General features: G+C 41.0%; 1 protein-coding gene across 1 annotated transcript in view; it reads right to left on the reverse strand.

Annotated features, from left to right (window-relative positions):
* Positions 1–13684, reverse strand: part of dusp11 (dual specificity phosphatase 11 (RNA/RNP complex 1-interacting)) — a 67871-nt gene that overhangs the window by 10989 nt on the left and 43198 nt on the right. Inside the window, exons 7-9 of the mRNA XM_034192828.1 lie at positions 8072–8147; positions 7857–7988; positions 4341–4420 (exon numbers count right to left, since the gene is read on the reverse strand). Coding sequence (XP_034048719.1) covers positions 4341–4420; positions 7857–7988; positions 8072–8147 — 288 coding nt within the window. The remainder of the gene's footprint in view (positions 1–4340; positions 4421–7856; positions 7989–8071; positions 8148–13684) is intronic.

Genomic DNA, 13684 nt, shown 5'->3' on the forward strand with positions numbered 1-13684 from the left:
CTATTGGCTTTGTGGTTCCAGACTGTACATGAGTCTCCCACCAAATTGGGGTGGTGTGTGTGCACCTACCCAGGTGACTGACCATACATATGTGGTAGTGCCAAGGACCTCCACAGAGAAGAATGGCAGCACCAGACGGAGGAGATCGATATACCCAGATGTGTTACCACATGATCACATGTGGGGCTCGGATGTACCAAAGGACCAAAAATTGTGGTCTGTAGGAGATAAAATAGCACATTCATTGTTCCCCTGGATAGGAGTGGTAAAAAATTCATTAATGATTGAAACTCTGAATTACCGATTGGGTCTGTTCATGAATGTAACTGAGAAAATAGTAGCAGCTCAAAACACTGAAATAGATGCTTTACGTACCATGGTGATGCAAAATCGCATGGTTTTAGACTTGCTTACTGGTTCACAGGGAGGAGTTTGTGTTCTGCTGAACACAACATGCTGTACTTTCATCCCAGACTCCATTCATTCAGTGGATATGCAGGACGCATTGGAAGAGCTGAATAAACTTCGTGATGCAATGCATAAAGACACCCTAGCCGTGAACCGGTGGAATCCCTGGTCCTGGTTGACTTCAGGACCATGGTGGCAGTTACTATTGAAAATGGTGACACCAGTTATTATAGTCCTAATTCTGATTGGACTTTGCATGTGTTGTGTGATCCCTTATATCAAAACAATGGTTGGCAAAATGGTGTCAAATACATTTGTACAGTGTAATCTGGCTTTCCAACAAACTATGCCAAAATATCAAGCATTGAAACAGTCAGACCTTAGTGGAGAAAACTATAATGACAGTGTTGAGAATTATGATGATATTGAAAAGCTCACAACTCCAGTTCAAGCTTGAACTGTTGACGTGATGAGTTAACACACTCTTAGCCTATGAAGCTTTAGCTGAAAATGTAATAAGACAAGTGGTTAAAGTGGACAAATTTTCTATTGAAGTGTGTTTTGGACATGACAAACTTATGTAAATAAACGACAAACAGGGAGGATTATGTCAAGGATTTTATATAGTTCATGCTCTTATTATCATTTATTTTCTTTAGTTTATGCTTATATTATTATTATTTATTTTCTTATAGTTTATGCTTATTATTTTTCCTCTTTGTGAGAAGAGGAGGTTTTAGAAAGAAAGACTTGTTGACTGCATTCTTCATGAGTGAGCAAACTATTTTTCATTTTGCCTTATCCTGCTGTGGGAGCCGCAAGGTTCATGTCGCAGGAATGGAAGGTTCCAGCAGTCACCTTGTCCCAATATCTCCCTCTTGCAGACATGACTCGTGTGACCTCTCACGACTGTCCTTGTTTGTTTTTTCTCATATTGATGAACTAAATAAAAGGCTGGGCCAGAGGAGGAGATTTTAGGAGAGCTTTGTAGCTGAGCACTTACAAGCTGCTTCATTGTTCTCCTCCTCTGCGCAGAGCAAAAAATATATATTTGTCTCTCTCTGACTGGGTTCTTTTCAGTGTTTGTGCCTCTCATTTCTTTAAAAACAGGGTGCAAACCCAACAGTTGCATTTACACAGAAAGGCAAGAAAATAAAAAGGGCAAACAGGTTACTGCAACAAGTTGTGCCTCAGTTGCCATGTTAACAAACAGTGAAGACGGCAGTTTGAGACGGGCAGTTTTTTTTTTCCCGTAAGGTGGAGGGGTGTCTCAATTCATAAGGCTAGAGGCATCCCCCTTCACCTTGCACCTTGTTTTAAAGGGGTAGGGCCAAGGGGTACAAAAGAAAACTGAGATTGGGCCCAAGTCTACCTCACCTATGATAGCGTGTTAGATTAGGATAGAGAAGAGGGCGTGGACTATCAGCTCAGCATCGGCCACAAAAGGGCTCACTGCTCCCCCCAGCAGGAACCTACTTAGTTGAACCTTTTGGTACCCTTGATAAAGGATACCAGGTTTCTTAACTTTAGTTTCCTAATCTGGTCAGTTTTAGTTTCCTAACCGTACCTTCAGTGGTGACAATAACCGGGATGAGATTGGGCAAAGGAAGGAGGAAAAAAAAAAAAAAAACACACAACAGAAAATTGATGGGGCTCGGGAGACGCTGTAGGCCCCCTGTGGGGTCCAGGAACAGGGCCCCCTGGTGGGGCCCACAGGTTTTGAGCATTTTAGAGGCATTTCAGGGCCACAAGAAAGACCTAATTCCATGAATTTCCATTTCATATTTTTTGTATGCTGGGGTTTGTGGAAGCCTGACTGTAATAACAGGATCTGTCTGTGTCGGCCTTCTGTCAGTGATACCTGCCTCGTGCTGTGGCACACGTACTTACTATAAATACCACAGCACTGGACAAACATCACTGAACTTACCAAAACTATTCTTCAAGTGTCTTTAACCTGCAATGAGCTCTGAAATATACTGGAACTTCATGCAAGTATGAGGGTAGGCTGAAAAGTTCTAAGACTCACTATGATGCATCATAGTGAGCCTTAGAACTTTTCAGCCTACCCTCTTATGTGTACATTATTTACACAGATTAAAACAACATTTGTGGTATAAAACAGTGACTTTATATTTACATGTAAAATGTAGCTTACAAATTATTGTCCCATAATAAATTCTTAAATCACACCATGTGAGTTTGCACCTCGACTACTGATGTCAGTCAGCAGGAAAAACCCCACAGGCACAAACAGCATAGTGTCATTAAAACACACACACACACACACACCTTGTGCACGAGCTGGACTGCAGTCTATGAAATTCACCAAAATAAAAAATAAAGTTGATGCAGGGAAATTATACCATCATTTTACGATTGTTTATTGATTAAAGAGCAAAAACTGAAGGAAATCAATTTTAAGTTGTTCGATAATATCTGTGCTAATTGATTATTTTATGTTAGTTATAAAGTATTTGCTTTTGTTGTCTGTTTAGAAGTGCCTGGAACCTGGTTCGAACTGGTTCAAAGTTTTAACAGAAGAGTTAAGTTTCACTTCCATTACCCATGTGCAAGCATGAGGTCAGTGAGACGAAAACCCGCCCACTGTACCGCCTACATTTTCTTGTATTAAAGGCCACATGTCGGCCATGTTCAGAAAATGGAGTCCGTGCTGTGTCTCTGGGGACCCAGGCCTGGTTTTCAGCGTGACTTTCAATAAATTCAAACTGAGGAATATATTTACTTTGTTCTTTGTAAGGGGCAGTATTACAGTAAGAACAAAGGCCTGTACGACGTATTTTAGCCATTAGGTCAAGTGAGAGGGGAAGTGTTGGCTTTTTAAATACTTGAAACACACTGGACTCATGGAGAGGATTTAGTGCTGCTATAATTGTCTGATGCAGAAGGTGGCAGCAATGCAACAATAAGGACGCCGGCTGCCATTAAACGCCACAGAAGAAGAAGGGTTTGTTTTTCTCCACACGGTCAGGTTTTGAGAAAAAGTGCATTTCATGTCAAAGCCATAAAATACATTTTAGTGGTTTTATATGAAGAAATAGAATAACATGGAAACAAACGCTGGTTTTGCAGCCCTGAATTTCACTTCAGTACGTCCACAGTTTAAATAACTGAACCACACTTAAAAATTTCACTGATTGTAAACACATTTTAACTGTATGAATAGAGTTATTGGACACGCCCCTGAGCACTGGATGTCGCTAAGCGGTACGAGTCCCGTGGGCTTTGGGGCTCACTGGGATTCGTCCACACTCTTCTGGACCCGGGCAGATTAGTCCATTTAATGTTAAGTTTGGTGACATTTGGTTCACCTTGCAGTGTTTTTCCATAATGTGCAGAGGACTTTACTGGGAAGCGCAACCTTGCAGACAAATTCACAGTCTTGCCTTTGTCCACGTCCTGCTCCAAACATGTCAACTTAAACCTTTTTTTTTTACACCATCGATGTCTTTAACGAGGTCTTCGTCCTCTGTCAGTAATTTTGGCCGTGTTAGACGCCGCTCGACAGAGCAAACTTGCAGAAAATCAAAATGTCCACGTCTGGGTACTTTCAGTGACTTTAGATATTACACAGATTCTGATTGGCTGAAAGTTCGCTGTTGTAGAAAAAGTAACCAATGTGCGTTTTAGCTTGCACTTTCAGCAATGTGGTTCCCGTGTATATAAGGAAAGGTTTAACAAGCACGACCGCCCCCCCCACCCGCCCAATTTTTTGCGGATTTACGCTAATCTTAGAAATAGCCCAGAAATCCAGAAAAAGTCAGAAGTCTGCAGATCCACAGAGAATTCTCATCCCTGCAATAAGCAGTTTATTTGGGTTTTGTGCCTCATACAATAACAGTAATTAGCTCGTTAGAGTTTGCTTGCTAACGCAGCGTTTGCCTTACAAATTAATCATACAGATTATATGTGATAGACTGGTGTCCTGTCCAGGGTGTACCCTGCCTCTTGCTCAACGTCTGCAGTGATACGCTTCAGCTCCCCCGTGACCCTGAATTGGAATAAGCAGGTATAGAAAATGAATGAAGGAATAAAGAGATACAACTAAAATTAATTTTGGTTGAGGTTGTAAGACCTTGTTTCAAAAATACATGGCACTTTCAGACTGGTGTGGCTGCATTTTTCCTCTTCCTGACATGTTTTTGGACAGATGAGACTAATACCCTTATTCCACAGGGCTCCGGTCTATTACAATCCCCCACGATCCAGGAAAAAAAAAAAAAAAAAAAAAGTAAAAACGGGACTCACTTAATTACGCCAGTTGGCTTATAAGTAGGGCTGTCACGATTAGGAATTTCTGGAGACGATTAATTGTCAGATAATTGCGATTGACGAATATATTGTCTATTTTTTTTTCTTTTTTCCCTTCTTTATATTCTACTATCGTAGTATAATTACACAACTCTGGAAGAACGTTTGGCTTCTGTGAGTGGAGAAACTGGGAATAGTACAACATTTTTATTTTTATCTTCATTTTACATACAGTTCCAACTTTTTCTGATTTCTGGTTGTTACTGTTGCATTTCTGAAGTTTTCTCCTCATCAGTCACGTTTTGTGCTTAAACACTACATTAAACTCAACACTGAACAAATAAATACCTTTAGAAAATAACAGCTGTTAAAGTTCAGAGTTCTCACCTGCTTTTTGTGATCTGTGCGTCTGAACATCACCACAGCTTCTTCACATTCATTCATATTTTCTCATTTTTTAAATAAGTTTTTAAAGATATTTAACTGTTTATTTCATCTCATGATCTCATAAATTCAGTATACGACGCGCACATGGTGTGAACAGGATGGTAACAGCAGAATCACACTGGGAGAGAAAGTTCAGAGAGAAGTAAAGGCAGCTCCACACTTTGGTTTTGTTTTTTTAACATGTTCACTCGGGTTAAAATCCTCTCTCTGCTCTGCGCTCGCTGTCTCACGTGCACTGATGGTTCTCAGCAGCGTGTTGTGCCACCATTCAGGAATCACCCTCCCCCACCCCCTCCCTCGCAGTCTGCAGCCTGTTGACGCCACACAGACACACACACACACACACACACACACACACACACACACACACACACACACACACACACACACACACACACACACACACAGCGACAGCTCCTTCGGTAAACTCCGCATTTTAGACAGCTTTGAAGAAGACGGCCACTGTTTTAATCGGCCGTCTTATCCAAACGGCAGGACGGATCGCTCCTCACCCTCCATGTTATTGTCCTGCCTTAAGACGAGAGCGAAACAGAGTGAGCGAGGCTGCAGAACAATGACGTCAGATTCTGAGTCGTTTTATGCTTTGTGGATAAAATAAATAATTCACGGTAATCGTGAATATGAACAATCGAATATGAAAAATAATCGCGATTGGTGAATATTGTATAATCGTGACTGCCCTACCTTCAATCCAAGACATTTTCTTGGCTCCTAAATGATACATAATGCAGAATAAGAGCAGTAAAACTAGGACACAGAGTTACTGATTCAACTCCATTTTAGTTATAAATATATTCCTCATGACTGCTTTTGGAAAAAGTCTGTAAAACCTTTCAAAAGTGGTGTTTCACTTCCAGGGGGGTGTGGGGGAGTGGCCTTCTGATCCTTCAACCCCCCCACAGTCTCTGTGAGCAGAAGGACAACAGAAAGAAGGAAAACTCAATGTGGCAGCCTGACTGACCAGAAAGAAGGTCAGGATTTATCTTATTGCTTTTTATTATTTTAGCTGTATTATGTGAACCGTGATGTCTTTTATGATGATTTTTATTGATTCTTCTGTACAGTACTTTGGTCCACTGTGGTTGTTTTAAAGTGCTTAAAGTCCCCTCTCAAAGCCATTAAAATATGTCAATCGTGAGTCACTTTTTTGTGGATTAAAGTCACTAAGTGAGACTCCTGTCTTGTTGCAAGAAAGAAACAAGAATCGTCCTGTGTTCTGTTCCGCCGTGCTGCTTGGATTTTATAACTTCAAAGTGAACTGCCATTAAAATCAAATGACCCCTCTTTCCAAATGTTGTAATACAAACAAACTGCAATCGATGAAAACATTTTTCCCTCCCAAAATGAGACGTCCTGGCTGACGTGCAGCAGCCCAAGACTGTGTGGCTGCAGACTCCAGCAGCCGGCTGAGTTCAGCTCAGGTGTACGGAGAGACTTTGATGCCAATAATGTCTGAAATACTTTTGACAAAAACTACAGGTTGTTTCTAAATTCACAAGAGGTGCCGATAAGGGAATCAATAATGGTATTGATAAAATCTTATCAATACCCATCCCTGTTGGTTGGTCACATCACATGCACCATCTGTCAGAAACAGGCGGCGCATACTTTAAATGAAGGGGAGTGTAAATATGCTTTTAAATCTCGCACCACGGGTGTGCTGCTGACTGAGGGGCGCGGTCGTGACTGAGGGGCGCGGTCGTGACTGAGGGGCGCGGTTGTGCTGCTGACTGAGGGGTGTGGTCATGACTGAGGGGCACGGTCGTGCTGCTGACTGAGGGGCACGATCGTGCTGCTGACTGAGGGGCACGGTCGTGCTGCTGACTGAGGGGCACGGTCGTGCTGCTGACTGAGGGGCACGGTCGTGCTGCTGACTGAGGGGCACGGTCGTGCTGCTGACTGAGGGGTGTGGTCATGAATGAGGGGCACGGTCGTGCTGCTGACTGAGGGGCGCGGTCGTGACTGAGGGGCACGGTCGTGCTGCTGACTGAGGGGTGCGGCAAAGGTGAGAGTGCTGAGGAGCTGCAGCCAGGCTGTAATGAGCAGGTGCACGTTGTGATTTCTCTCCTAGTTTCTTCCTGTGACCGCGAAGCTGCAGCCAGCGACCCGTCCATGACTGGACGTGGAGATGTCCTCTGTGAGTGGACGTGGAGATGTCCTCTGTGAGGACACTGGATGTAGACATATCCTCTACCTGGCGTTCGGGCTGTGAGCAGGAGTTGATGGAGTTTATTTAACAAAATCGTGAGAGAACTCATGAGAAGCTGCAGCCAGGCTGTGTGATTTATGGCTCAGCAACAATGGAGCGCAGCAGCAATTATATCTGCATCCAGTGGTCTATGCAGAAAATATGCAAAAAACTAAACGTTTAATTTTTTTGCGTCCGTTTTGTGTCATCCTTTGCGTCCCTCACAGTATTGTTGCGTTAGGCTGCATTAATTCGGCACTCGGTTCCATAAACTTGACGTCTTCATGACACAACTTGAAGCAGGCCCAGTGTGAAAGACAGAAACGTATGAAACAACCTCATCAATCAACACAAAAGTACTGAAGGGCAGCTCAAACACACACAGACCATTAACTGATCTGCTTCTGCAGAGACCGTGTGCCGTGTCCAGCAGCTGATGAATTTGAGGAGTGAACTTGTTTGTTCAGAGTTTTGGCTTCTTAACTTTTTGTTGTCATCTTCAGTAAAATAAACTGCTGACCTCTGGCACCAGGGCTCATTAACATGTGGCAGGCTCCTCCTGCTGGCGTCGGAGGAAGACGGCGTGGGACACGGCCGATGTACAGCATGACCTCTCAGCGGCTCCTGCTCAGGCTCATCGATCCCATAGTTGCTGTAGTTACATAGTTGGGCAATAAGAGTCAGACACAACAAATCAGTGAACAGTGATCAATGTATCTCTGAAGACTGGATCACCTCCTCTTTGGGCCACAGTGGAGGTCTCTCAAGTAGTTCTCTCGTTCAATAGCGTGGCCCCTCGCCAACCTGAACACTGAGAACAAAGAGACATCGTGTTAACGGCACAGACCAGGTTACCGTGGCTCGTTTCGCACCTTTAAACCCACAGCTGATCCAAAGAGCTCCACATCATCAGCTCTGCGTTAGTGCACATCACAAAAACAGACTTACAGACTCAAAATGTGGGCAGAGTCACCTTGAGCTGCATAAGGTCACTCTGCTGATGCCACACAGCGCCATATCCACCACACCACAGAAACGCCTTCAGTCCTGGATGACAACCATCCAGGCAGACAACTGCTCCGTGCCCACGGCCCAAATGTACTGTATTTCCAGAGTACATCTCTCTCTCGCTCTCCTACTTTTTTTTTTTTTTTGAGCGGTCCTATGACTCATACTCTGGTGCAATTTTTGCAACAAAGACACTTTTCTTGCTAATAATGATAATCATTTGTACAGGAATTTCCCAGGAATAAAACACTAAAAATGAAATAAAAGAATAAATGCCAAAAATCAAAAGCTACACTACAACAAAGCACAAAGATCCCGCCTTAAACACCAAAAAGCTACAACACAAAGATCCCACCTTAAACACCAAAAAGCTACACTACAATACAAAGATTCCACCTTAAACACCAAAAAGCTACAACACAAAAATCCCGCATTAAACACCAAAACGCTACACTACAACACAAAAATTCCGCATTAAACACCAAAACGCTACAACACAAAGATCCTACCTTAAACACCAAAAAGCTACACTACAACACAAAAATCCCACATTAAACATAAAAAGGTACAACACAAAGATCCCACCTTAAACACCAAAAAGCTACACTACAACACAAAAATCCCACCTTAAACATCAAAAAGCTACACTACAACACAAAGATCCCACCTTAAACATCAAAAAGCTACACTACAACACAAAGATCCTACCTTAAACACCAAAAAGCTACACTACAACACAAAAATCCCACCTTAAACATCAAAAAGCTACACTACAACACAAAGATCCTACCTTAAACACCAAAAAGCTACACTACAACACAAAGATCCCACCTTAAACATCAAAAAGCTACAACACAAAGATCCCACCTTAAACACCAAAAAGCTACACAACACAAAAATCCCGCATTAAACACCAAAACGCTACAACACAAAGATCCTACCTTAAACACCAAAAAGCTACACTACAACACAAAGATCCCACCTTAAACATAAAAAGGTACAACACAAAGATCCCACCTTAAACATCAAAAAGCTACAACACAAAGATCCCACCTTAACCATAAAGAGGTACAACACAAAGATCCCACCTTAAACACCAAAAAGCTACAAAGATCCCACCTTAAACACCAAAAAGCTACAACACAAAGATCCCGCATTAAACACCAAAAAGCTACAATACAACACAAAGATCCCACCATAAACACCAAAAAGCTACACTACAACACAAAGATCCCACCTTAAACACCAAAAAGCTACAACACAAAGATCCCACCTTAAACACCAAAAAGCTACAACACAAAGATCCCGCATTAAACACCAAAAAGCTACAACACAAAAATCCCACATTAAACATAAAAAGGTACAACACAAAGATCCACCAAAAAGCTAAAAAGATCCCACCTTAAACACCAAAAAGCTACAAAGATCCCGTATTAAACACCAAAAACCTACAAAGATCCCGCATTAAACACCAAAAAGCTACACTACAACACAGATTCCACCATAAACACCAAAAAGCTGCAACACAAAGATCCCGCATGAAACACCAAAAAGCTACAACACAAAGATCCCGCCTTAAACACCAAAAAGCTACACTACAACACAAAAATCACGCATTAAACATAAAAAGGTACAACACAAAGATCCCACCTTAACCATAAAGAGGTAGAACACAAAGATCCCGCCTTAAACACCAAAAAGCTACACTACAACACAAAAATCACGCATTAAACATAAAAAGGTACAACACAAAGATCCCACCTTAACCATAAAGAGGTACAACACAAAGATCCCGCATTAAACACCAAAAAGCTACAAAGATCCCGCATTAAACACCAAAAAGCTACAAAGATCCCGCATTAAACACCAAAAAGCTACAACACAAAGATCCCGCATTAAACACCAAAAAGCTACAACACAAAGATCCCGCATTAAACACCAAAAAGCTACAACACAAAGATCCCGCATTAAACACCAAAAAGCTACAACACAAAGATCCCGCATTAAACACCAAAAAGCTACAACACAAAGATCCCACCTTAAACACCAAAAAGCTACAACACAAAGATCCCAAATTAAACACCAAAAAGCTACAAAGATCCCACCTTAAACACCAAAAAGCTACAAAGATCCCGCATTAAACACCAAAAAGCTACACAACACAAAGATTCCACCATAAACACCAAAAAGCTACACTACAACACAGATTCCACCATAAATACCAAAAAGCTACACTACAACACAAAGATTCCACCTTAAACACCAAAAAGCTACAACACAAAGATCCCACCTTAAACACCAAAAAGCTACAAAGATCCCGCATTAAACACCAAAAAGCTACAAAGATCCTGCATTAAACACCAAAAAGCTACAACACAAAGATCCCACCTTAAACATAAAAAGGTACAACACAAAGATCCCACCTTAAACACCAAAAAGCTACAACACAAAGATCCCGCATTAAACACCAAAAAGCTACAACACAAAGATCCCACCTTAAACACCAAAAAGCTACAAAGATCCCGCATTAAACACCAAAAAGCTACAAAGATCCCGCATTAAACACCAAAAAGCTACAAAGATCCCGCATTAAACACCAAAAAGCTACAAAGATCCCACATTAAACACCAAAAAGCTACACTACAACACAGATTCCACCATAAATACCAAAACGCTACAACACAAAGATCCCACCTTAAACACCAAAAAGCTACAACACAAAGATCCTGCATTAAACACCAAAAAGCTACAAAGATCCTGCATTAAACACCAAAAAGCTACAAAGATCCCGCATTAAACACCGAAAAGCTACAACACAAAGATCCCGCATTAAACACCGAAAAGCTACAACACAAAGATCCCGCATTAAACACCGAAAAGCTACAACACAAAGATCCCACCTTAAACACCAAAAAGCTACAAAACAAAGACCCCACCTTAAACACCAAAAAGCTACAACACAAAGACCCTGCATTAAACACCAAAAAGCTACAACACAAAGATCCCACCTTAAACACCAAAAAGCTACACTACAACACAAAGATCCCACCTTAAACACCAAAAAGCTACACTATAACACAAAAATCCCACATTAAACATAAAAAGGTACAACACAAAGATCCCACCTTAAACACCAAAAAGCTACAATACAACACAAAAATCCCACATTAAACATAAAAAGCTACAACACAAAGATCCCACCTTAAATACCAAAAAGCTACACTACAACACAAAAATCCCACATTAAACATAAAAAGGTACAACACAAAGATCCCACCTTAAACACCAAAAAGCTACACTACAACACAAAAATCCCACATTAAACATAAAAAGCTACAACACAAAGATCCCACATTAAACACCGAAAAGCTACAACACAAAGATCCCGCATTAAACACCAAAAAGCTACAACACAAAGATCCCAAATTAAACACCAAAAAGCTACAAAGATCCCACCTTAAACACCAAAAAGCTACAACACAAAGATTCCACCTTAAACACCAAAAAGCTCAAAGATCCCGCATTAAACACCAAAAAGCTACAACACAAAGATCCCACCTTAAACACCAAAAAGCTACAAAGATCCCACCTTAAACACCAAAAAGCTACAAAGATCCCGCATTAAACACCAAAAAACTACAAAGATCCCGCATTAAACACCAAAAAGCTACACTACAAAACAAAGGTTCCGCATTAAACACCAAAAAGCTACACTACAAAACAAAGGTTCCACCTTAAACACCAAAAAGCTACAAAGATCCCACCTTAAACACCAAAAAGCTACAAAGATCCCACCTTAAACACCAAAAAGCTACAAAGATCCCACCTTAAACACCAAAAAGCTACAAAGATCCCGCCTTAAACACCAAAAAGCTACAAAGATCCCGCCTTAAACACCAAAAAGCTACAACACAAAGATCCCGCCTTAAACACCAAAAAGCTACAACACAAAGATCCCACCTTAAACACCAAAAAGCTACAACACAAAGATCCCACCTTAAACACCAAAAAGCTACAACACAAAGATCCCACCTTAAACACCAAAAAGCTACAACACAAAGACCCCGCATTAAACACCAAAAAGCTACAACACAAAGATCCCACCTTAAACACCAAAAAGCTACACTACAACACAAAGATCCCATGTTAAACATAAAAAGGTACAACACAAAGATCCCACCTTAAACACCAAAAAGCTACAACACAAAGATCCCACCTTAAACACCAAAAAGCTACAACACAAAGACCCCGCATTAAACACCAAAAAGCTACAACACAAAGATCCCACCTTAAACACCAAAAAGCTACAACACAAAGACCCCGCATTAAACACCAAAAAGCTACAACACAAAGACCCCGCATTAAACACCAAAAAGCTACAACACAAAGATCCCACCTTAAACACCAAAAAGCTACACTACAACACAAAGATCCCATGTTAAACATAAAAAGCTACAACACAAAGATCCCACCTTAAACACCAAAAAGCTACAACACAAAGATCCCACCTTAAACACCAAAAAGCTACAACACAAAGACCCCGCATTAAACACCAAAAAGCTACAACACAAAGATCCCACCTTAAACACCAAAAAGCTACACTACAACACAAAGATCCCATGTTAAACATAAAAAGGTACAACACAAAGATCCCACCTTAAACACCAAAAAGCTACAATACAACACAAAAATCCCACATTAAACATAAAAAGCTACAACACAAAGATCCCACCTTAAACACCAAAAAGCTACAACACAAAAATCCCACCTTAAACACCAAAAAGCTACAACACAAAGATTCCACCTTAAACACCAAAAAGCTACACTACAACACAAAAATCCCACCTTAAACACCAAAAAACTACAACACAAAAATCCCACATTAAACATAAAAAGGTACAACATAAAGATCCACCAAAAAGCTAAAAAGATCCCGCATTAAACACCAAAAAGCTACAAAGATCCCGCATTAAACACCAAAAAGCTACACTACAACACAAATTCCACCATAAACACCAAAAAGCTGCAACACAAAGATCCCGCATGAAACACCAAAAAGCTACAACACAAAGATCCTACCTTAAACACCAAAAGCTACACTACAACACAAAAATCACGCATTAAACATAAAAAGGTACAACACAAAGATCCCACCTTAACCATAAAGAGGTACAACACAAAGATCCCACCTTAAACACCAAAAAGCTACAAAGATCCCACCTTAAACACCAAAAAGCTACAACACAAAGATCCCGCATTAAACACCAAAAAGCTACAACACAAAAATCCCGCATTAAACACCAAAAAGCTACAACACAAAAATCCCACCTTAAACATAAA

Source organism: Thalassophryne amazonica, chromosome 17 (genome assembly GCF_902500255.1).
Source record: "Thalassophryne amazonica chromosome 17, fThaAma1.1, whole genome shotgun sequence".
Taxonomy (NCBI): Eukaryota; Metazoa; Chordata; class Actinopteri; order Batrachoidiformes; family Batrachoididae; genus Thalassophryne; species Thalassophryne amazonica.